The sequence below is a fragment of the Natator depressus genome, chromosome 7 (assembly GCF_965152275.1).
Source record: "Natator depressus isolate rNatDep1 chromosome 7, rNatDep2.hap1, whole genome shotgun sequence".
Classification (NCBI taxonomy): Eukaryota; Metazoa; Chordata; order Testudines; family Cheloniidae; genus Natator; species Natator depressus.
Window position 1 is genome coordinate 15,362,777 of NC_134240.1, and position 25,967 is coordinate 15,388,743.

At 39.8% G+C, this 25,967-nt stretch overlaps 1 protein-coding gene across 6 annotated transcripts in view; it reads left to right on the forward strand.

Moving 5' to 3' along the window:
- Window positions 1-25,967, forward strand: part of ITPR1 (inositol 1,4,5-trisphosphate receptor type 1) — a 255,631-nt gene that overhangs the window by 182,510 nt on the left and 47,154 nt on the right. For all 6 annotated transcript variants that reach the window (XM_074957539.1, XM_074957538.1, XM_074957540.1 and 3 more), the window contains 7 exons: window positions 11,202-11,382; window positions 12,023-12,276; window positions 18,870-19,070; window positions 21,723-21,833; window positions 23,078-23,173; window positions 24,188-24,310; window positions 25,549-25,653. In XM_074957539.1, the coding sequence (XP_074813640.1) occupies window positions 11,202-11,382; window positions 12,023-12,276; window positions 18,870-19,070; window positions 21,723-21,833; window positions 23,078-23,173; window positions 24,188-24,310; window positions 25,549-25,653 (1,071 nt within the window). The remainder of the gene's footprint in view (window positions 1-11,201; window positions 11,383-12,022; window positions 12,277-18,869; window positions 19,071-21,722; window positions 21,834-23,077; window positions 23,174-24,187; window positions 24,311-25,548; window positions 25,654-25,967) is intronic.

Genomic DNA, 25,967 nt, shown 5'->3' on the forward strand with positions numbered 1-25,967 from the left:
ATTAAACTATGGAAGATGTATTTCATGTGTTTAAAAGCTACTATTGCAGTTGAATGTTGAGTAGTTTTGTATCTGCACACACAAAATATCTGGGTGATACCAACTGCTTTGTGGTCCAGTGTCTTGAAAGTTGTCATATTTTTCTTTCTGACCAACCGTTCAGGATCCCTAATGGTTGAACTGTAGAAAAACTGTTTTTCTTTCTTCATATGTGTGCTGTAAATTTGTCTTCGCGTTTGTGTGCGTGTAAATAAAATGTGCATGCGGGGGTATTTATAGAAATCAATAACCAATATTTTTTTGGTATAGGGTTACATCTGTCTTGAGAATATTATTTTTCAGATTTAACATCTGTTTAGAAAACTAATACAATCATCCTGTGTTATTGTCCAACAGCCTGCGGGCTGGTCATCTGCATCTTTCATCATGAAATTATTAGAAACTTTTCCCAGCTACAGTACTCCAAAGAATGTCAAAGTTAGCATTGGTGACGCTCCAAACAAAACTGCTGCTTCAAAACTTTCCCTACAAAGAGAGGTAGCATAATTCTCCGCAAACATCCTTGTCATCAATTGTAATCGCTCTCGGGCAGCCGTCTTGTCCTCTTCTTTGTCTGTAATACGTCTCTTATGCCATTGGGTACTATATTAATGATCTGTGTACTGTGTAAATGTTGCAGGATGTATCCCAGTTGATCTGGTCACACTGTAAATCGTCATTAAGTCAACACATGTTGCAACATATCCCTGATTATCATGTGGGCAAGGAGATTTTTCACTGCAAGCTCTCTGGGGCAGGGACTATCATATATGTATAAGTATGTATGTGTGTGCGTACACATACCATCATCTATCACACTGGGCCTTAAGACACCACTATAGTATAAATGATAACTGATAACGTTACTGTGCTGGGAACTGGAGATCAAATAGCTGGTCTTGTTTGATTAAAATAATTTCTTTTTCGCTGGACGAGATAGAGCTACCAGAGAGGAGTGCTCAGGTTGTGAACGGGGTGGGTAAGAAGGCAGTATAGTAATGGAAGAGAGTATTGAACCTGTGAACTCTTTCCACTCTGTTATTGATATATTGTGTTTTGCAAGTAATCAAGCATCAGTAATCAAGACAGCAGCTTGCTGGAGCCTCGCATCACTGGCCCTTTGTAATATAGCATTTATGTGGGTGAAAAATGAGGACGGGGAACTATATCAGAGTCTGAATGTTAAATCTCTTCACCATGGTATGATCTCTGTAGATCTATATACTGTATTATTTAGAACTGCATGTTCTCATATATCTTACTTGGAGAAGCCTGGGTCAGTTAAACAGTCAGTAGATGTCATTCTAAAATTATAAGGAATATAGAAAATAACTCACTAATGCTTAATATATTGTCTGTATTTCTCTGTCTGTGAAATCTATATCCTGTTTAAACTTTTAGGATGATCCCTAACAGGATTAAAGTCCTCAGCAAGCAGACAGAGGCAAGCTATTCAGAAAAACAAGGTCATGCTGCAGGGTTGTTGGGTGGGTTTTGTTTTTTTTTGGTAAGCACAGGAATCAACAAAGAGATGTTATATAACTTCTATTTATATCCTACTTGCTCACTAGCTGCAGGCATACAAGAGTAGCTGAGAAGGGAATTTAATGAGCTCTCAGGGCTTGCTCACCTTCCAGAGCTGGTAGGAGCCAGCTTGTTTTTGAAGTGCGTCAGCAAATGAAACCGGTGGTGGGTGGGTGGTTGGGTAGGTGGACTGACTTGTTGCTATGGTTTTCTTTAATTTCCCTGTCTCTCAAGAAGATCTTACACCTTCTTTGGAGTCTGTAGACTTCCATGTTACTCACACCTCCTCATGGCTCTCTAAGGCTCTCATGATTTTCCATACAAAAGCTTTACATGGATCACATATGTGACCTGTTGTGTGCATGGGTGCACGCTCTTATGCGTGTGGAGAGGAACTCAAATAAAAGCCCTGTGTCAAAAGCAAGTCAGAGCCCCAAGTCTCCCACACTTTTAGAGCCATCTGCTCCATGTTTTCAGGAATTTTACCCCCCAAACAGAACAGGCACATGCCTACCGATGAGTCACCATTGTTGCCTTGTTGGCTTCCCGTCATCTCGGTTCACCTCATTGCCCCTGTGCTTCTCTTTACCTTAGTGTGTCTTGTGAATTATTTGCCAGTTTAAATTGGAGATCATCAGGCTTTTAAATCCCGCATTTGGGAATGCATGTCTAATACAAGTGCTCTTCCAGAAACAAGTGGCTTAGCTCTCCCACCTGTTTTCATTGTATTGTTTTTTGGGGGAAGAATACTGTTACGGGGCTCTGTTACTAAGCAGTTAGGTCCCTCCCCAAGAGTCTCCTTAATCAGATTTGTTAGGGCACAATGTTTCCAGTTCAGAGTATAGCCTTACAGGGGAGCATCAATAATATAAGTGTGCTCTCCGTGTGCATGAGTGTTTGCAGAATATGTGGCTAGGATTGTACTGTGATGGTGTTCCCTCTGCACTTGCAGTGGTTAAAGGTGAAGTGTAAAGCGACACTGAAAAATGGCTAGTTGGGGCATTCAGCAGATATTCCTTATGGGCTTAATTCAGGCTGCAGAACATGTTCAACTCAGAAATATTTTACCTAACAAATTTTAGGTTCCATGGGACTAACGGTATTACTAAGGACACAGAATGATGGAATTTTAGCAGACAAGGAAATACCAAAGGATTTCTTAGAAGTATCAAAATTTATTTTTTTTTAAGTTAACTTTCTTCTGTGCTGAAACCCCTTGCAGCCTGGCTAGGGGGAACATAAAGGGTTTGTTTCTGTACTAGACTCAGTGCTTATGTTAGCTTTGCAGTTTATTTTTAAAAGCGTGAAATATGGCTGCCTTGAAGTACAGTCTGGCTAGATGAGGTAGGGGTGAGCTTTTTTGCAAGTACACCTTCATAAAACTAGTGCAGGAGTTACATCATAGTTCATAGTGTAGGGTGACAAGATGTCCCAATTTTATAGGGACAGTCCCGATTTTTGAGTCTCTCTCTTATATAGGCTCCTATTACCCCCCCACCCCTTGTCCTGATTTTTCACACTTGCTGTCTGGTCACCCTATCATAGTGGTAGCCCACCAGGGATAACCAAGAGAAGCTAACTTTCCCATAGTCATTTCTCTCTGACATTGGAGTAAAAGATCTGCTGGTTCCAGGCCAGAGAGGTCATCTTTTTCTCAGTAGCTGAAGGGACTTTCCTTTTGGAAACATCCCTGCTTAGTCAAGTTCATTGTTGAACAATTTCTTATGAAACTCATCTTCATTGATTGACATTTAGCTCTATATGGAAGGGAGAGTTAGTTTTTACCAGCTCAACATAAGCCTTTGAGTTTTTGCCAGGTTTACTTTAAATTAACTGTTTGGTGGTGGTTAAACCATGACTCATGTTTTCCTGAGAGATTCTCACCCTACTAATTAATGGGATTTCCTGGAGTTTATAAGTTTACCTGAGGAGGGCTGTCAAAACTGTACTTTAAGGGTGTGGTCCAGAAAACATTCTGTCCTTTTAATGCCAAAGACACTACCTCATTTGGATCTTAACCCATGGCTTTCTTAAATCCGATCACCCTTCCTTCAGAAAGGAGAGTGAGTTTGAACCGACACACTTTGCATACAGTGTTTGTTATAAAGGTTTTGATTATACCTCTTACCACATGAGCGTGCAAACAGAGCATATAATAGAACCTATAATTATCAAGTCTAGGAACAGAAGCCAAGCTATTTGATGCGAGAAGCACGAATGTTCATCTTTCCAGTTTCTTGGTTAACAATACGAACAGCTGTGACTTTAGGGCAAGTCTGGTTAACAGTTAACTGAATAGATTAATGTGTTCCCAGAAAGAGTGACAAACACACACATAAAGACGTGAGCAAAACCTGATAAGCCTTTGAAAAGTGAGAACCAGACACAAACTGTCTTCAGCCGGTCCCTGGCATTCTAGGTTTTTCCACTTGGCGATCCTTTGTGCTGATTCAGTGTGCACAGGCCCACATGTAGTTAAGCAGGTTATTATGTTTAAGTTGACTGAGTCTTTACTTCCCTTTGTGATGCTGTAGTTCTTCTGTTTGCTCTAAAATAAGACATTAGTCAGTAAAGTTTACAACCTGCCATGTGATTCTGTGGTAGTCTGCAAAGGGCAGATAGTTGGTTTAAATTGTTAACTAACGTGCTTGCTACCCATTGCTGAGGCATGAAACCTATTAAGAACCACTTGTAAACACAGTTGCAGTTACCCTAGCTCTGTAATTCCATCTGTCTAAGCTTCTTCCATTTTGGCCAGCTGCATTTTGTACTGTTAAATTCCAGAAAATCCATCAGGCCCTAAGATGCATCTAAGTTTCTCCTCTCTTCAAGGTCCCTGATATTGAATCAACCTATGAAGTTGTGAGAGTTGTGGGGAGGAGAGTGGGGTTGGGTTGTTTGGTTTTAGTTTTTGTTACACACTAGGTGAATCATTCTGATTGTTTTTTTTTATTATTATTTAATTCTGATGTCCACATTTTAAAAAGAATGGTAAAAAATTGGAGAGGGTGCAAAAAAGAGCCACAAAAACTATTTGAGGGTGGAAGAAAATGCTTTATAGTGAAAGACTAAAGAGCTCAGTTGGTTTAGTTTATTAAAAAGAAAATTGAGAGGAGACTTAGTGTATAAATACTTCCTTGGGGAGAAGATACCAAGTATCAAGGGCTCTTTAATGGAGCAGAGAAAGGTACAACAAAAATCCAGTTGCTGGAAGCTGAAGCCAGACAAATTTAAATTAGAAATTAGGCACAATTTTTTTAACAGTGAGTGTGATTAACCACTGAAACAAACTACCAAGGCAAGTGGTGGATTCTCCATCGCTTGATGTTTGTCAGGTCAATATTGGATTCCTTTCTGGAAGTTATACTTCAGCCAAATACGAATTATTGGGCTCAATACATTTCACACAGTTACCCATGTAATGGCCTGTGTTATACAGATGGTTAAACTAGATGATATAATGGACGCTTCTGGTCTTAAAAAATCCTATGAATTATTTGTACTCCAGTAGCACCTAGGAGGAGGGGAAGTCATGAGCCAGGCAGGATCCTATTGTGCTAGTATATTAAGTCATTTGGATGTGGCTTTAGTCCCTTTCGCCTGCAAAATGTTTGATAGTTGTTTTTTGGGGGGGGGTAGGGGGGGAACCACTATTCTTTTAACCCATTCAGTGTTAAACTATTCAGTAATCCAAGCCTATTTTCACCAAATATAATTTCCACTAATAGGGTAAAAGTGAAGGTAGGTTCCTATTTGGTCAGTGGGTTCCTTGTTTCTTCTTGAAGAGGGGTTAGTGGCTCGCAAAAGCAAGGAGAAACTATGCTTTTAGCAAAGATTTCACAGATTTTAGCAAAGATTTATGGAACACTTTCCCCTGTGACAGCTTTATATAGACTATTTGCATTAGTTTCAGATGAATCTATCAGGCTGATTCTCTTTGAATAAGAACGGTGACCTGTGCTGAATTCCTCTCCTTTCCAATCCCCTTGAAACTAACTTAGCCCCTTGCTATGTGTCAAAGTGCAGTATACCATGGAGACAGCTGAAAGTTGCTGTGTTCTGTGTGGCTTGCTCAGCTCTGATACCTGCATGGAAACCATCTACTGCGGAAATGCAGATTTTCCTCAGTTCACTGCAGGAGTTTGGACTTGTGAAAACCTTTTACCTTCAAACCCTACAGGGGGAAAAATGGGATTTTCCTTCTCCTTGTGTGTGTCTAACTTTTCACTTGGCTCAATAAACTTTGAAAATTAATTATGAATGGTTTGTGGCAAATGCTTAAAGGAAAGTCTCTCCATTGTCTTGTGTGGTGCAGCTGAATAGCTCATGTTGTGGATGTTAAATGTACGCAGTATATAAATGTGTTGGGTTTCTTATTCATTCTGTGGCTATAGCAGTTAATCACAATCAGGTTGCCTTTGGTGTCAGAAAGGAGTCGTGATTCAATTAATTGTTTGGCCATGAGTGGCTGCATTTTGGGGATGTTGCATTTCACTGATGTAAATGTGCTTCTAAGCCTGTTTACTGAATCCAACATTCATGAATCAAACCACATGACCCACCACCCTACCCCCTTGTGTCAGATGATATTTCTTGTTTGATGGCAAATGACTGTTATGAAACAGAATACTGTCTGATCATCACTGAATTCTGCAAAAACGGACAGCTGATCCAGTGTCAATATGCAGGTTTGGTAACAGACCCAATCCTTGTGATGGAGCATATTCTTGCAACATGCTTGCCTTGAATATTTTATTTTTTAAGGAGCTGCTCCTACTGAAGGGCTTGGGATGCTTGTGCAACATGGTTAAAAACAGCAAACGTGCTTTTTAAAAAGCCTAGTTGAAATTTGAAATAAAACCAACCAATTGATGGGGACCTCTGCTAGAAATGGACAGAAGGAGGAAGTGGCAAGGGAGGGAAATAAATATGGGGCAAACAGAGCCTATCTTAAAATGGGACAGGATGAGGAGCTTTCATCAAGATGAGGGAGAGGTGGGTTGATATAGGTATGAAAGGGGCACTCTAAGGTCAAACTCAAATGCACAGCTGCTTGTAGCTCACGAAAGCTTATGCTCAAATTTGTTAGTCTCTAAGGTGCCACAAGTCCTCCTTTTCTTTTTGCGGATACAGACTAACACGGCTGCTACTCTGAAACCTGCTTGTCTCAGCCATTCAGATGTGCTCAACACCTTAAGATCTAGGTGCCAAATGCTACAAGACAGTCACCTGCCAATATAAGATACAGTAATGGAATTCCTAAACAGCAGGCGGGGTGCGAATGTAGATATGAGTCAAGAAAAATCTCACAAAGGAAGTCTAATGTAGTTGTACTGTTACGGGTTTTGAAATCCAGCAGATGCCAGCTGCTCTGCCCTTTGATAGTCGGGCATGTGAACAGCACAGGCCGGGGGTGATATGGACCCAGTGAGCTCACGTTTGTGCAGGTGTGTGGACTGCCTAAATAATCTACCATGTGTTACACTTGTGCAGACATGGGTCATCCTGACATAAGCATCCAGGGTACCAATTGTGACTGAGCTTCTCATTCCCACTTTGTCCCGGGAGTTCCAGAATATCCTACTGGAATATGCTCCCTTTTAATGGGGAAGGCCATAATACAGTACAGTCCACTGAGCTCTATACTGTGGATCACAGCTACCCACCCTATTCTTCAATCAATATGCAAGAGTCTACAGGTCCCAACTTTAAAATCCTGTCTCATGCTGAATAGTCTGGCTGACTGCTCAAGGTGGACTGTTACATGCTGGGAACTGTAGTTTGTGTGCTGCCCAGACCTATCAAAGATGAGGTTGGGTGCAGTCCGTTCCCATTTATGCAAATTAAATGCAGCCCTTGGGCTCACAGCAAGTTGCCTATGTGACCCTAAGTTGGGCAACCGGGGCTAAACTTTCCCTCACCTTGGCTGGAGAAAACACAGATGGATCCCATCACAGCCAAAGCTAGTTGGCGCTTTTATGACCCTCAGGGTGACAATTCATTGTTTCTTATCTCAGAGCATTGTGCCTGAATGCATTTGTCTAGCCAACAGTCAGTCAGTCCTGTTTGCAAGTCAGAATCCTGGTGCTCTGTATCACCTGAAGGAAACCTTCATTTCTTTCAGAGGTGTTTCCATAACTATGTTAACTTTCTAACATATATGGTCCCAAACTTCTGTGAACAAGTTTTAGATTCTCTCTGTTAAAATTATCACCTACAACTACCTGCTCCAGCACAACTTGCAAAATCACACCTCTTAAAATACAGAATCTTGGTAGCTCAGCTGGCTTGGGGTTGACTCATGTGTGAAGGTGATAGGTATTCTGACGTAGATAGAACCAATCATTTTGTGACAGCCATTAAACGCACCCATGACATGCAAAAAATGCTTTATTGGAAATGTTCACTTGGCTAGTTTTTCTCTGACATGCAATGGAAAGTCTGTTAAAGCACCCGAAGAAAAAAAGCAACACTTCTGAATCCGTCAGCAAATAACCATTACCAACATGCAAAATACTTACCATGCAGTTTACAGAGAAGAAACTTTTCCTTCATCACTCCTTTGTGTTGAAGAGGCTTTTTCTGAAGTAGAAGGTGCTTTCTACATGCAATCAACTAACACGAAACACCAGCGGGAGAGGCAGAAACTCTTATTTCTCAAACAAATTTTGTAGGCAACAGTCACCCTTTCTAAAACTGATACTTTTATTGCTTTTAAAATTTCATTAGTATTTTCTAGGTCTGATTCTTGCTTATTTGTATTAAAGTAGCAAGTAGAGCCCCCAACAAAGATCAAAGTTCTTCTGTGCTAGGCACCTACAGACACCTAGTAAGAGACAGTGCCTGCTTCAAGAGTTTACAGTCCAAATAATCAAGACAAAGGTATAGTATTCTTTGTATCTTGGACAAGTCCAAAAATCATTGTGAGGCAGGTCTTCATTATCATTTTAACTGGACAGATCCCATTAAGCAGACCAATCTGATTGGTTAGTCTAAAATACCCATCTAAAATTAATGTTATCTACATAAATACCTCTTCTTTTAAACACACAGTCTAGGTACATGTCCAGTGGAGGGCAGGGAAGGGGTAGCTTTAAAGTCTTTAACTTAACATTTAATAAATGGCTTTTGGTCAGTGAATCATTCTGGAAATATCATTTGGGTTCATGTGTCAATTAATGCTGTTCCTATCAAAAACAGCAAATTCAGAAATAATATCAAAATATGTATAAATCTTGCCATTCCAAAGGATCCCAAAACAATTCACATGCTGACCCTGGGCTCATCATAGTGCCTCTGGAACAATGTGTACCTCTCAATGTCACTAGATACTAGAAGTGTGGTGGTCACTTGTATCAAATCCTCTGCTCACCATCACTTATAGACTTTCTCATCATTACTGCTTTCCATGTTTCTCCCTGCCATTGAGTACCTAGGATCTTTCTTTGAATATTTTTTCCCCAGAGATATTAGCATGCTTTTTTCCAGGCTGAATCTCCATTTCCCCCCTATTTCTAATCTCTTTACAGGCCTGTTGATTAATCTTGACTGACTTGTACTTAACACCTTCTATAATAATGTAATTTGCAAATATCATGAACATGTTGAGCTGTTTGCTAATGATCTGGAAAGGGAATACATCTTAAATAGGATGGAACCTAAGATCAGTCCCTGTGGTTACCTGATTTTTCCATGTGCAGCCCCAAGTTTTAAAGTTGGCTGTTCATCTTTCCCTTTGTTTATGTCTGGTTACTCAGCCCAAGACACTGTGGTGATGGTTCTGCAACTTTCCACTTCCTGTCCCCATCCCTAGTCCTCCCTTCATATTTTAGATAAGTTAAACCCTATCCCCAGCAAAGTTACTGATACTAATTAGGTGTTCAATATTCTATTCAGCCTCTTGGCACTTAACACCAAATCTGAATGGGCATATGTAAAGAAGGGAAACAATACTTTCAAAGCAAAGCCTGTCTAACAGAGGTGTTTAACACCAGTATATACTGTAATATACTATGCGTATGCTCAAGGACAGCATTTTAAAAAAAAAAACCACAGCTCAGTCCTTGACTAGCTTCTCCATAAATGGCTTTTAAAAAAAAAAAATATCTGTAGGTTAAAAACATTCCTATGTGTTACTGAGGTTAATTGTCTGTGGCAACTGGTTTAACTGGTTTTCAGAATGTAGTTCACAATTTCTCCCAGAGGTTTGCTTCTCTGTGGGATGGTCTGTATTGTCCTGTATTCCTGGTAGATTAATTCAGTGTAATGAAGTCAATATTATCTTAGTTTTTTATTTGTCCCCTTCTAGCAATTATTTGACAGACCTATTGGTTATAGTTGAGTATAAAATGTGCCTGGTAAACTAAGATTTTTGTGGAGGTGGTTTTGTTGTTTTATCCATTTTTAAAATTACTTTGTTCTGTTTTTTCTCGGCCAACTAATTCCCTCCAACTAGAGGAAATTAAGGCCTTCCTGGTTTGGTAGAGACTGCTCCAAATTTCATGGGGTCTCATGTAGGTATCAGCCACCCGGTTTCAATAGTAGCACTCCCACTCTCCCACAGTAATCAAAGAGGTAACATTATTCGTCTTTCAAAGTAAGTCCCCTGCTACTGTTCTAACCAGAACTGCCAGGGAGGGAGTGATCAAAGACAGACGTTCCAAGGATTGCCTTGTGTAGTCTGTTTCTCAGAGCAGCATGCAAGATATATTGCCATTCCCATTTTTAATTTGTCTTTTCAATAAATCGGACTTCGTCCCTATTCATCAAGGGAAGCTTTTGGATCATGAGCCGCTACAGAATGCTAACTAATTTCATAATACTCTGCATAAGGTGACCCACTTACAAGTTCATCCTCCAGTCGTGTGTAAGCTCTGATCCTGATTTATGTAACCTTTCATCAGAAATTGTCTGATCACTCACTGTGTTGGCACCTTGTGAGCTGTATATGATTTCATTCTCAGTCTCAGGGAAAAAATTGTCCTTCTACATGTATGGACAGAAAAACAAATGAACAACAAATATTAAAAACTGGTTAATACTTTGAACTTTTTTGTTGCTTCTAAAGTTATGTTATATATATAATCTATTTTAAATTGGTCTGCAGCAGACAGATCAAAGCACAGAAACTCCAAATTGGGGAGAAAAAAAAAATCTTTGTCCTGTTTGTACATTTTAGGGATCTGAGATTAGTGTTGAATGTTAAACCTATGACTCATGATCATTTTGACTCAACAGGGAGAGCAGGAAGCATAGTGTTATCTGTATATTTCATTGCGAATGTTTGGCTTCTCTGAGCTGAGACCCAAATATGTATAAAGATATCCCATTGTGCTTACCTGGAAGGTACAAGGAGAAGTGTGCCATATAAATGTACAGGGGATAACATGATCAATTGCACTATCTTCTTTAAAAGTATATTTGGAAATATTAATAACAAAGCTAATGTAACTGAGATACATTCTTGGACTCCTTAACTAGAAGATCTAGTCTTCGTTCCTCTAGGGTTCTGTCTGTGCTGAAAGCTAATTAAATTTTTAGTCCTTCAATCCATAGTGCACAGGATATAAGGGCAGGTGAAATAATTTCTTGACTCAAGTCTCTGTATAAAATATATACTTGTTCCATTTCTTTGGTAGCATTCGTTCTTCTGCCGACTAACAGAAGATAAGAAATCTGAAAAGTTCTTTAAGGTTTTCTATGACCGCATGAAGGTGGCACAACAAGAAATCAAGGCTACAGTCACAGTAAACACCAGTGACTTGGGAAATAAAAAGAAAGATGAGGACTCAGACAGAGATGCACCAGTTAGGAAAAGAGGTAAATCTCCAATTCTTTGCTTTGAAAAGTGACATGGAAGCAAGGCACAGTCTTTATTGAACTCCTTGTGACTGATGCAGTAATGCTCTGATCCACAGAGCAAAGTTAAGAGATCAATGACATCCTGCCTTGGGATTTCAAGAGCAGCATTCTCTCTCCATCCATTTGTGAGATTGTACTACTGAAATGATGAAATGTATTTGAGATGGGACCCTTCCAACTTGTCTAGCCTGAGATGCTGCCTAAATCTGATTTGATAATAATGACCCTGTAGGTTATGGTCAGTGCCTTTCTAACAATAACCCAGGACTGGAGAAATAGCTTTTTACACAACAGGTCTTCTTCTAAAACTCCTAATGGTGTTATATGCTTGTGACCTGTTCCCTAACAGGCTAATATAAGGATTAAAAACTTCACTGTGATTTGTTGAAAAATGTGAAAAGGGTAACAGGCTATCATGCTAACCCCAGCCTCTTGCATTGTACTAAATATACTTGTTGAAAAGGATCTGAAGATGGTTAGCTGGTCTGTGTGCGAAACTTTAATAGGAAATGTGTGAATGGATTTTTTTTTCCCTAATCCTTTTGTTCAGATTACCAGGTGGAAGGTCTTTCATATGTTCCATTCTCATGTATTCTAGTGAAAGAGCCCACAACCCAAATTACAGAGGAGGTCCGGGATCAGTTGCTAGAGGCCTCTGCTGCTACAAGAAAGGCTTATAATACGTACAGGCGGGACGCTGATCCTGATGACCATTATTCAGCTGCGGATGGAGCCCAGCCTGCACCAGACAAGAACAAAGATGACTTGGAAATGAGCGCTGTGATTACAATAATGCAGCCCATTCTCCGTTTCTTACAGCTACTCTGTGAAAACCACAACCGGGATCTGCAGGTACCGTAGGCAGATGTGCATGTTGAGTTAAGTCATTGCTATCACATCAACCTCTCTAATCTGTGCCACTTTCCCAGGACAGCCTCAGTTGACCTAAGAGAACCATGCATGCCCTAGTCTCTTTCAAATCCCAACGAACAGGCTGTTTTGTGGATTGCTTGACACAAACTGAGCTGCAATGAAGTCTGTCCATGGCCGCCACCTATGGCAAGAAAGCACTTTCTCCTCTCTCCCTGGCTCTGTCCTGGCCCCAACTCCTAGTGTCCAACATTCACTGGTTTAAGGAACAGCAGCCTTGAAATTCATTCAAAAAATAACCACCTCGTGTAAAATTTAGAATATGTATTTAAACAGAGCAAGCACTGATTCTAGGTCAGGGTTTATTGCTCTTTTTATGAGAGGCGGGAGAAATGTAATGGGGAGATGTGCATCCAGGAGAGCAATTAGACTATTGAAACCCCGATCCAGCATATTACTCAAGCATGTGCTTAATTTTCAGTATTTGAGTAATCTCATTGACTCCAGTGGCATTATTCATGCGCTTAAAGTTGAGCATGTGACTGAGTAACTAGCTGGAGTGGGTCTGAAATGTGTACCTTAGTAATCTTATCCAGTGCATCTAGTCCTACAGAGAGACGGTTCTTGTTTACAGATTGACTGACTGTAATTAACATGATTCTTGTTCAGCATTACTACAGCTAGTGGCTTAGAATTGAATGTAAATCAGGGTATAGTATATTCTAATTGTCTTCATAAAGGAGGAATAATTGCCTTAATTGCATTATTATTATTCTCTATTCTAGAACTGTAAGACCTTGCACGAGTGCTTTTTAGACCTGCCGAATCAATTCCGTTGAACTTGAATGCCTGGTTGCTGGCAATATTTTAAATCAAATCTGTTTGTTAATATTCTGTGATGTGAGCCTGCTATCCTTGAACATTTTGTAATTATAGTGGCTACTTATATACCAGGCTGTTTCTTATTTTTTCCCCAGACTACTCCAGCTTTGTCTTGTAAAACAATTTTCTTACCTTTAGCATCCTTGGGGATAAGTAGGGTGGCAGTTTTATGGGGTAATAATTCAGCCCACACACAGGATCTCTTTTGTGCTACAGTCTTCCACTAGGCACTTAAAGCTATCGAAGAGAAATTGACTGTGAGCTAATACAGAAACTTTTTGGATGGTGCTGCCTGCATTGCTCACCATCCTGAACAATTGAATTCCATGAGCAGCAGGTTGTTGCATTCTGCTACAGGAGAGGGAATTAAATTAGAGGTGAGAAAAGCACTATTTCAAATATAATCCTATTACTTGTTAGCTGCCCCAATAGTCCCCTTTCTCCCATGGTCCCAAGGGGGTAGTTGATGCTGGTCTAGCTTTAAGAACTGTCACAAATATAGAATATTGACAGAAGGCCATAACATGACTCCCTACTAATATTGCCAGCTGGATGTGCTCTTTACAGGAAGAGTAACAAGGATTTCATGTGTTTTCCAGTTTGCCATAAATCAATGTGCATGGAGCCTTTGAGTTTTAATACTTACAGCTTTACATCCAGCAGGTATCTACCAAACATTTTTACAAGCCCTTAACAACTGAGTGCTCATTTGACGATGAGCAAATATAGGAACTTGCGAGTCATTGCTGCTGTTGTTGTTGTCCTTTGTGACTTAAGATGATGCATTGCTGTAAGGCTCTATAGAAGAGTATGCTCTTCAAATTAGGAGGAAACCCTTGCAAAATGATCTCTGGGATCCCAACGCTGCTCAGTCACTTATGAGTCTACTCCTAGTTTCTGAAATAAAATTGCAGATTGCACCAAACTGTCTATATTTAGTCTCTTGCACTTGTACACTCTTGAAGGTACATCTATTGAATCCATCTGTATTGTTCTATTCACAACAATGAGGGAGGTACTACTAATTGAATATATATTTAGCATGGCCTTGCTATCCATTTAAGACCCTGCAGGACTTGGTTGCCTGTGGCATGCTATGGATTACTTCTCATTTCTCTCCATTTTTCTTTCTGCACTCCAAAGTTATTGACACACTTCTAAGATTTACTCTAGATTTCCAATTAGACCAGTTCTTTTTGGTATATCACTGAGCCAGTTATAAGAGCTCTGCCTTTTAAACAAAGTTGGAATAGCTTTGAATTGCTGAGCTTGACTGTAGGCAGTCTGTAATCTGTCTTTGGCTCAAGATCAAGACTGGATCATTCAATTTTATTGTAAGGGTAGCTCAGCAGTGAGGAGTCCCTGCTATATCCTGTGCGTCTGTTAATTTATATATTTTTGCTGAAGTTGAAAACGTAAAGATGTTTTAACTACTTCCCATATCCCTATATTGTAAGTGTCCTCTATTAAGCCATCCCATCACCCTCCTCCCCCTGTTTTTTGGTGGGTTTTTTTGGGGCAAAGATTCTTTATTGAAAGATTACATAACATGCTGGATACAATTATCATGGCCCACATTATGGAGGGGAGGTGGAAGTCAGTGGAATTTCCTTCATACGTCTTTCCTATATTTTCTCATGCTGCATAAAACTGCTACTTATAATTACTTTCATAAGATGAACACGGTGACAATATAAACAAAAAAATCATTCAGGAAACTTCTGACTATAAACAAAAGAAATGGGCATACTCTCAAAAGTGAAGATCACCAGGGTTGGTGGCCCATTAAGGAAAGGGAAGAATCCTTTGCTTCTGTGCAGACAGGCTGATCTATCATCATATACAATCTTTAGATTTCAGCAGATAGGTATAGAAACATCATATTGAGGGAAATATATTATTACCCCTATCCATTTTCCTGTTATCAAGTCAGGTGTTTCTCTCCTGTGAGATTTAAATATTGCGTTAATTGTTTTCTCTGGAGAGCCACACTCAGAGAGGGTCTGAGTCCATAGATTGAATGTTGCTTTTTCACAAAAAGCAGGAATAATCATAAGTTTTCCCCCCAATATCTTTATTTTCTTACTCATTCTGAATCCGAGGAGGCATACCATAGGAACTGATTATTCATTATAAGTTACACATGCTGCAGGATAGTAATGCAATAAATTTGAACAATAAGACGCTACGAGAGCATATAGATTCATAGGTTCCAAAAGCAATAAGGCACCATTGTGATCATCTAGTCTGATCTCCTATATACGACAGGTCATCAAACTTCCCCTGAATAATTCCTAGAGCATATCTAGGAGGCTGTAAGGCTGATTCCCCACTCTGGTACTTTCAGTGCAGAAGATGGGGGCCCGCAACAATTCTAAACATTAATACTGGCCACTCCAGGCTGGTATTAAACTCCCAGGGTTACAGTTTTTTTCGGACCTTGGGTGGGTAGATGCTGCCACCACCCAAGTGCAAATAAAATCCCTTTAAACCCAGGAAGGCGCACTTGGGAATTCTTCCCTGTAGGGTACCTTCAAGCCCTTTCACCCCCCTCTTCGGGGAAGAAAACAAAGGAAATGAGCTGTTGCCACCAGCTAATTAAACATATGCACAAACCTCTTAGGACACAAAAACCCAATCCTGTTCTCAAAAAGGTAAATTGTATTAAAAACAAAAAGAAATAAAATACATCTGGAGCTTAGACTATTGCTAGACAGACAAAAGGGGAGTCTTGTTTCAATTTTAAAAAGTTCTAGCCTTCCCATTGGCTCATTTGGCCAGGTGCCCACTCACTTCCTTTTACCTATGCATGCAGTTAGACTTTTTAACCCTTTACAGGTAAAGCAAGTAGAGAACCGCTACCATGAGGGATTTTATAGGTGTATATGAGGATTAACTTTTATTTGATTGAAAGCAGTTGTCTGTATCACATGAACTGCGACTTTCAGATCTGATTGCTAGCAGAGAAGACTCTGACCATTTCAAAGGATGTCTTTCCTAGGAATAGTCTTTTTCCTTCTGAATTTTCCCATTATGAAGTTTGTCCTTCAGAGATCAGATGCTATGTGTGTACACACACATCCTGGAGATTGCCCTAAATTTGGAAGCTTCAAAAGCTGTGGTGCCTTCAGTGTGCAACGGGCTTTATTCATCCTAGCTCAGAGGGAATAATTCTCACCCCAATACTCTGAAAATAGCTGAGCTTGGCTTTTTTACTGTTAATACTTTCTCCAAGTCAGGTCCCATCTTGATTAAGAGATCTGTATTTACAAACAAGATCTCTGACATCCTGGTATACATTTATGAGATGTTTGGAGGCAATTCCATACAGACACAGCTTAGCCAATCCATATTGCAGCTACCCATCTCTATCTAGATATCTGTTCCAAAGCTGGTGTAAATGATGCTGCATAAAATGTGTAATAAAATCAATTAAGACCAAACATCCAGTTGTAGAACTAGGTAAGCCTTCAATGGTTAGTTTTGGGAGAGGAGTGATGAGGGGTGAGATGGAAAAACAAGATCCATTGCTGTTGAATTCCCAGAGGAACATAGAAATCCCCTCTTCTAATATTTAAAGGTGCCCATCTTCTGCATGGCTTGCAGCATTCCCTGCTGGCCTTGGTAGTTGTGGGATCTAATTATTTTTGCTTTTGGCTTCCTGCCATGGACCAAGTTATCTAGTGTGCTTATTCTGTGTTAAATGTTCATGAGTAAATTTTTAAGGTGGTTTGGATCCATGTCTCTGAAGAATACCAGATCTTTGCTGTCCATATCTTCAGGTAGCCTGACAGGAAGAATATTCTTTTTTTCTTTTTTGTTGTTGTGGTCGTTGTCCTTTGGTTTTCTAAGTGTTCTGCAAATGATTCTGGGACTCTTTCATAGCCTTTTCTAGCTGCGTAGTCCTGTGGACTTGAGCCCAGTCTCATCCTTACTGTCTGACAGTTTCTGTTAACATCTTCACTAACCCAAGAGTTGTGTCCCCCACTTCTTGTATTCTGCCAACTATTTTAGCTCCTAGGTTAAAGACCTTGGCCTGTAGCTTGACTGAGACTTCAGTGGAGATTTCTTGATCAGGCAATATGCCACTATGGCCATAGGAGTTTAGTCTTCCATAAGTTTGCATTCAACCTGTATAATCATATATTGTTTTCTCTTTTGTTCCTATTACTCTTGCTGTCTCTGGGCTAAAAATCCTGTAGAGACATTCTAATGCTATTCACAGCTTCTAGAAAATGGAAGGATTAAATCCCCTTCCCCTGAGAGATTTTCCTGCCAGTGGAAGTATTTGTTTCAGAGCTGCTTTTTTTTTTTTTTTTTTTTTTTTTTTTGGAAGCTCTGATCTCTGTAGCCTCCAACCTTTTTTCACTGCCTGGAAAACTAATCAAAAGTCAAGATATTAAATGAGCAAATGAGCAGGTGAAGTACACTGAATCATTGTCGCTTTTAATCCTCATTCATCTTCAGTGCTTTCCTTTTTAGCTTAGCCTTCTATTGAATCTGGCAACATTTCAGTCTCTTTGCCTTAAAAAGAAAAAGTCATTGGACAATCACTAGAAGAAGTCAGTTGACAACAGTGCTCTGCAAGCTTGTAGACAAGAGACCTTGCGTGTTCCAAAGTCCAATACATTCTGTTCCTCTAATACCTTTTTTGCAGGGGTGTGGGGGAGGTTGGCCTTTGAAGTCAGGTGTTGTATAACTCATTAGAAGCAGGCTAGATGGGAAGTGTCATGCTGAAACTTCTAGGGAAAAACAGTGGGGTTGTCAGTTCCTCTTTACAGAATGCCACTGGGAATGTACTGACAAATAGTATTGCATCACTGGGAAATTATTTTTCAGTAATTGATCCTCTTCAATCAAGTATTTCCAAGGGGGAAGCCTTGGAATACATAAAAGATCAAGCATATTTAACCCATGCTGTTAAATGTGACATGTTGTTGCAAGAACTGTTCCTACAATTTCAAGCTATAATTACATTGGAAGAAGTGGAACTGAGAAAATTATATTTGAAGTTGCCTTTCTCCAGGAGTTGCAGTCAGGTGTCTCTTTGACACTTGCATATGGTGATATGAAACCCAGAACTAGAGAATTGCTTTCTCTCCACTCATAGAATCATAGAATATCAGGGTTGGAAGGGACCTCAGGAGGTCATCTAGTCCAACCCCCTGCTCAAAGCAGGACCAATCCCCAATTTTTGCCCCAAATCGCTAAATGGCCCCCTCAAGGATTGAACTCACAACCCTGGGTTTAGCAGGCCAATGCTCAAACCACTGAGCTATGGTCTTTTGTGTGGAAAGAGATTCTTCTCTGATTGTTTGGGGGGGGAAATATGACGATGAATGACAGTTTTCTTAGATCTGAATGGTCCATAGAATCAATTGTATCCAACGTTCTGCATTCTCTTCTAGCACATCACACATTACTCTATTGCCAGCAGGCCATGAGAGAGAAAGTGAGCGAGAGCAGTGCATTCAAAGAAAGTGAAAGAAGTTGTGCAATTGTACAAGAAACAAAGCTTTCTTTAAATCCTAAAAGATAGCTTTTTCTGAGAGGCATTTCTGTTATGCAACTATACTAAAAATTAGCATTGACAGCACAAGGTGTAAACTTAAATCCAATGAATCTAGTAAAATATTACACTCTAAAGTTTATTTTCTATGTTGTTGTTTTTCTTCTTTGACACTTAACTACAGAACTTCCTACGCTGTCAAAACAACAAAACTAACTATAACTTGGTGTGTGAGACACTGCAGTTTCTGGACTGTATCTGTGGAAGCACGACTGGAGGACTTGGGCTTCTTGGTCTGTATATAAATGAGAAAAACGTAGCACTGATCAACCAGACACTGGAAAGTTTGACCGAGTACTGTCAGGGACCATGCCATGAAAACCAGGTAATGTGACCACAGCCACAGAAAGAATGACCCATCCTCCACACGCATGTGATGTTTGTGCTGCGGCACTTATGCCCCCCAAATCCATTACATCGGCTATACATTCCATTGTGATGCCATCCATATTGCTCACCTGACCATGGTGATATTTAACTATGACCTTATCAAGATTTATTTCTCTATGTACAGGGCTCACTGTCTTCTCCTCCTCCCTATAAATAAAATAAAAATAAAACTCAGTTAGCATCCTTGTAGTAGATTAGGATTTGTTGCCTTATATAGGATATTCAGGCAAACTGGGCAACCTGAATCCTTCTTCTAGCCAAGCTGTTGGTGTAACAAACACCTATCACAGATTGTGGGGAAAGAAAGCAGGCGCCCTCCCGCACAAGTTGGGGAGAGGCTTGTGCTTTGGTGCTGAAAGTCCCGGGTTTATCCCCACTGATGAGCAGTAGATTTGTTATGGAAATAGTAACCATGTGAGGACTTGAACTCCTGTGGACTTCAGAAGTTTTCTGTGACAGGAGATGTGTGTGACAAGCTGCCTAAGTGTGCTATGTCCCCCTCTATTGGCTGAAGATAAGTGCTTGCTACTATTGCTGCTGTCTAATGGGTTATATGTGTCCTAGGTTCTGCCTCACTGACACATGGGCTCGTTATAGTCACATTACATATACACAGGTAATAGATGAGGTAAAGTTCTAGACAAGCATCTGGTAGGGTGATAAGTGGAGCCCTCTCTAAACTCTGTGAAACTGTGCTGAAAGAATGTTTAAACATGGTACTGACTAATAACCAGTCTCCTATGGACAGGGAACAACTGTTAATCGGGAATATGTGATAATTGTGGTATGGTGTAGAGGTTTTAAATGGTCTCGTATATGAGTGCTGAAGCCATAAGTGAGTTATTCCAGTCATTCCATCGCAGCATCGTGTGTGTGTGTGTGTGTGTGTGTTCATGACCCAGGACAAAACCTTGCTCATCTGATGCCTCTGAGTTAAGATAATTTTGGGTGGAGGAGGAGGAAAGATTTCTCTGTTAGCTTGATTTTGTTTGGTTAAATTGCAGGTCTTTGAAGCTATTCAGGGATAGAGATAATAAAATGTGTTCCAGGGGCACACGTTAGTGGCAGAGGATAGGTGACGTAGTCAAAAGTGAGTGATAAATATATCTCCTAGCTCTGCTGCGCCAGTTTACCACCTGGATATCCACCTCCTTATATATGGCACAACTATTTATTAAAACCAAGCTACAGAGCAGCCCCGTCCCTCACCCTGATCTAAACATGGTTCTTGTGAACAGTTTCAGTGAACAGGATAAGGGGTAAAAGTCTCTGGGTTTATCTATGCTAAATGGATAGCTGCTGTCGGTGGATGCTGACTGAGTTAGCCAGGGAAGGCAAAATATTTCAAACCCCTCTAGCTCTGTAGTATGCGCTAACAAATAGTGCTTGTTAAATACACGTTACCAACAAAACGTATGTTGCTTGGTGTCATATTATAACAGACCAGTTGTCCAGCTGTGGATTCAATTGGCTTAGAAAACAAGATCTTTATATACAAATGTGGATGTCTGCTTCCTTTTCCAACTTAAGTCTTATTGAAGCCTCTTGTATACACACTGCAGAATATCCATCAGGATGTATATACCATCTCAAATTGTATAGGAAAGAAATATGGCCTTTTAAATACTCCCCTGTAAGGGTGCACTGTATGCTATTAAAATAATACACCATATGATGACGGATAATTGCAGCTATGCTGAGAGCGTAGCAGGGGGTAGTTTAATGAAGATGCTTTTGTTCAGTACAACCGGATACTTCTTATTCTCTTTTCATGAACATATGTAAAAGGCCATTAAAAATAGAAGCTGAATTGACCATGATTAAGTGGAAGGCTGTCACTTTAATAATATACTAAAATCAAATTCACATTAAAGCTAAATAAAACATACTGAGGGATAATTCAACAATAAAACAAAATCTCAACTATGGGAAAGCATTCATGGAGCTATAGATGTAAGTTAATCATAATAGGAAACTATGTCTCTGCAGAACAGACTGCATATCAGGTGGAATAATTATCTTTGTACATCTTTGCAACTGGAAATAGACACCAAAACAGATTAAAAATTGTGGATCCAGCAAGCAGGTTGCCAAGTTTAAAAATCTGTATGAGTAAGACGCACAAAATTTCAAGAGCAAGCCTAGAAATTATGGAAACATATATTAGCTGTTTGAAAAGAACTTGGAATATAGGGGTTTTAAAAAACACAAACCCTCCCATACCTTTATTAAAACAGTGTATTCTCCCTTAGCAGTAAGCTCTGCGTTCATGCCAAAGTATGCTTGCTGGCTGTTAGTTCCTCAGGCGTTTTACTGTGGGGCTTTTCTCAGCCCAGTCATTTTTGGTAGGTCATCACACAGATGTTTGTAGGCACATTTGAAGCCAGATATTTTTAGCCTTTTATATTGAATCCATTTACTGAATTGAAAAATTCCATTCAGCCATCTGACCTGTCTGAGGGGAGATGAGAAAAAGGTGACTCTCTTTTCTCTTTGGTTAGGGATAGCTGGGTAAACTGTGTTTAAAATGGTTGTTTAGCTAGCTTACTTTTCACTGTGGTTTACCATGAGGATTTTCTCTGCACAGAACTGCATTGCTACTCATGAATCCAACGGTATTGATATCATCACAGCATTAATTCTCAATGACATCAACCCTCTGGGGAAAAAGAGGATGGACCTTGTATTAGAACTAAAGGCAAGTGGATATTCTACAGTGAGCTGTACGTTGCTAATGAGATGAAGCAAGAGCCTATAGCTGAAGCCAGATGGGTTTTTTTTAAGATCTCACTGTGGTCATAACTGTTACAAAATTGAGTTGTGGGATTCTGCCTGACAAATGAACAAAAAAAATATAGAAGATGAGTTTAAGAGACAGATGTTTGTTTAACCCTTGCAGTAATACCAGTGCAATGTCCAATATAAACCCCCTAAATCTGCAAAATGTTTTCCCAGTCGAGACAGCTTAAGCTAATTCCCATATTAGAAATACGATACTGTTGATAAATACCATACTAGCTTTCTGTCAGATTGCCACAGGTATAATGAAAATGCCATCCCCCTGCTCCATGTTTAGGTTCTGAATGCTTTGTTCCTATTGATACAAGTTATCCTGGTACTTAGTCTGAATCATTCTTGATCATGAATGTCATTCATAGGCAGTTCAGACTTAATGCTGAAATAATTAACCACTCATTGGATCAAAGTGTGCTATGAAGCTTACCTTAAAGCTGCTATAGATACACAGTAGCTCTACATCAACACGTTTCTGCAGTATTTCCTGTTTTACTTGTGGCCCCTCTTTTATAATGCTAGTTCTAGTTCTTTTCTTTGTGGACTCATGGCATTATTATGGGTACCATGGGTTTTCTTCTAAATAAAAAAGACTTGAAATTTAGAATCAATTTTACATTATTCTTTAAAATTAAATACCTTTATTGCAATGTTGTTTTTTAATCTCAACTGTGATGGATTTTAGTCTTAATTGTTCATATTCAAGTAGTCTGATGCCTTGTGGTATTTTCTTATTTCCTCCCTGTATCACTTGGCATGACCAGGTTTCAAAATGATATTCAGTTAAAAAGCAGTCATGTAGATCTAATCTTCAATCTGGTTGTCTTTTGTCTTAACCTACAGCATCCTGCCTAAATGTGAGCTCAGTGCTCATGAGGAGTACAATCTACTAATGCTACAGTCACTTTAAAAGAGAACAACTCTGCAGTTCTAAAAATTTTAGGAAACTCAAGCCAAAAGCTTTACTGAGTTCCTTTGACTTCTCTTCACAGCGAGTACTGTAAATATTCTGTGTTGGGCAGGGTTTTAGCTGTATTGGTGCTGTTGACCTTACTGGTCTCAAAGGACTCTATTTTAGAGTTCAGATGGCATTTGCTGAGTTTTTGTCACCAGACAGTGACTGGCGTTTTTCTTCTTTCCTTCCACCAGAACAATGCATCCAAATTACTGTTGGCAATCATGGAGAGCAGGCATGACAGCGAGAACGCGGAGAGAATACTTTACAATATGAGACCAAAAGAACTGGTAAGTTCCTTATGCCACTCCTAAGCATCAGATGTCCATAAACTAGTTTGGAAGCATAGCAGGAACCCATTGTAGTGCCAGGTTGTTGATCAAGATTACAGGGCAAACTTTAGATCTTGTACTGTAGGTCAGTAACAAGTGGTCTGTGCCATAGGCCGCTAACAATTTGGAAGAGCTTTCCAGGATTTGATGGAAAGGATAGCTATTGGTTCACAGGCCCATTTAGTTTGCCAGTAGGAGAAGTGGTTAAGGAGGCCACATTGACTACTGCAGAGAGAGCAATAACTTCATCAGTGTAAAATGAAAGGGAAGGACCATATGAATCTTTTATTCCAGGAAATTTACTGCTGTAAACCATCTGACTAAGAGAATGTCAAAGAATTAGAATTTTATGATGGTATAAAAGCTGCTCAGTAAACTCTCTAGCAGTCTCCCAGGGCTGTTTATATATTAACAGACAAAAACAAGCCAGAAAATTCAAAGTACAGCTGAAACTGTTAACTCGCCCCATTTTGCATAGTTAATGGCAGGAGCCAGAGATCAGAGCATGACACAACATAGTGCGATCGCTGTATTATCCGGGAACAATGGGGTGAGTTGAGGATAAAGTTTCAGTCTTTACTTTGGTTTTCCTTCCACTGAGTCAAATGGATCTGATGTAGGCAAAAATTGACAGCAGATGTCAGCTGTAAAAATCTTGTATAGCTTGTACCAACCAGAATATATTACCTGCAAATGGGGGGAGATCTAAAATTCCTTTAAAGCAGTTAATTTACCCTTCAGAGATTGAGAGGGTCTAAGGATACGAAGAAGAGTTCATCAGTCTCCTGCTTTGAGTCTTGGCTTCCTGCTTTATGCTTGATGGCCATACCCTGAGCTCTTGAATGTGTATTTGAAGCGTCCATTGACTTCAGTGGGAGTTCTGAATGCAGAGCTATTGGCAGAATTTAACCTGAAAATCGGAGTTATTATTAAATCTCAGAGACCTGTGTCTTTCTCACTTTTTCTTCCTAGGTGGAAGTAATAAAGAAGGCATATATGCAAGGTGAGGTAGAGTTTGAGGATGGAGAGAACGGTGAAGATCTTGCAGCATCTCCTAGAAACGTGGGGCACAACATTTACATACTAGCTCATCAGGTATAACTGCATTTATAGCTATGGCAGTGTCTAATGAGTACAAGAGTGAAGATTAGTAAGTAATCTAGTTTTTATCAAGATTTGCTTTAATTGCCCAACTGATGCCTTTGTAGTTAGGAGAGAATTCTTCTTCAAGAGGTGCATGGTGGAACTCAACACAGTATCCTTATCTTTTCTTTCTATATCCCCATAATTCCCAATGGGAGTCAAACCTAATCTTTACCCTAACACATTCAAAAATGGAAATTCTGCGCATGTATGATGATGAGAGGAGGAGCTAAGGACTTTGTTCTTTTATAATGGGGAGTTGCCAGCTTCTTTGTCCTTAATGATGACGTTTCCAATAGCACATGTTTCAAGATCTTGAAGGCACTGGGATAATACGTCTTACTTATTTATCATTTACATCCAGTGCTTTAGTTTTATGTTTCAGATGAAATTCTCATCACTGATACAGTATTTAAATTAGGCAACGGAATTCCATCCCTGCTTCTAATGTCCACAGCCACTGCTATCTGAACTGTTGGCGCAATTGAGCCACTTCCTTGAATTTGTGTTATTTTCTTTAAAAATATTACACAGGCTAGTCTCTGCTGTGGTACCATCCAGTACTGCTCTGTCCCCATCCACTCTACTGGAGCCTGGTCCAAACATATTTGTTAATCCTGTTGTACTTTCCAAACATCAATACAAGACCATGGAAGGAGTAAGCAAGAGCTCGTAGTATATTGGATATGTCCAGTAGGAAGTCCTTGTTGGTGTTGCCCATGAGTAGATCAAACCACCATTCTGCCACTTTTAAAATGGTTGGAGTTTAAAGCTTTGCAGTACCATCTCACTATTAGTGCCCCTACTATTAGTAGAAGCAAAATCTTCCACCATCCTTCCTTTAGGTGCTTGAATTATTAGAGTCCTACCTAAGAGCTGTACACAACTTGAGAGCTGACGTGTGTGGACGGGTGGATTGTACCAGAATCCCCAGAGAACCTTTCTCAAGTCAGACAGGATAGTGGAGAACTTGTGAAGGGAGGAATACAGCATGGATATCAAACAAAAAAGCCAACTCCTCTGGTCACATTCTCTCTCCCAAAATAGATCTAAATGGTGCCTGGTTGAAATATAACCAACCTTCTGCCAACTTCTGTGCACTGTTCCTTTTTTTCCCATCAAAAATTAGAAATTAATGTTAAAGAGAGACATCTTGTGTCTTCCACTCCCTTTGTCTTGCTTTATTTTAGTTGGCTCGTCATAACAAAGAGCTGCAGAATATGCTGAAGCCTGGAGGTCAGATAGAAGGAGATGAAGCTCTGGAGTTCTATGCCAAGCACACAGCACAGATTGAGGTAAAGAAGGAAATAGTGAATGCCAGTTCATGCTGGATTGGGTGTCCTAAGGATGCAAAAAATCACTTTCCTGGGAGGAAGACTCCCGTTAAAAACAGTTTCTCTGTTAAGTGCATTTTGATTCTGGTGCTTGTCTTAAAGTAGCTACCTAGATGTGGATTATTCTGTCTTCCATGTGAGTGTATGTCTTTTTTCCTGCCTCTTCCAGAGGAACTATTTTTGAACTGTCTGAGTGGATACCCTGACTCTGGCTCAGTTTTATAGGCAGAACTTCAGAGAAGCCTACTTGCAAATTGAAGTGCGACTTGAATCAA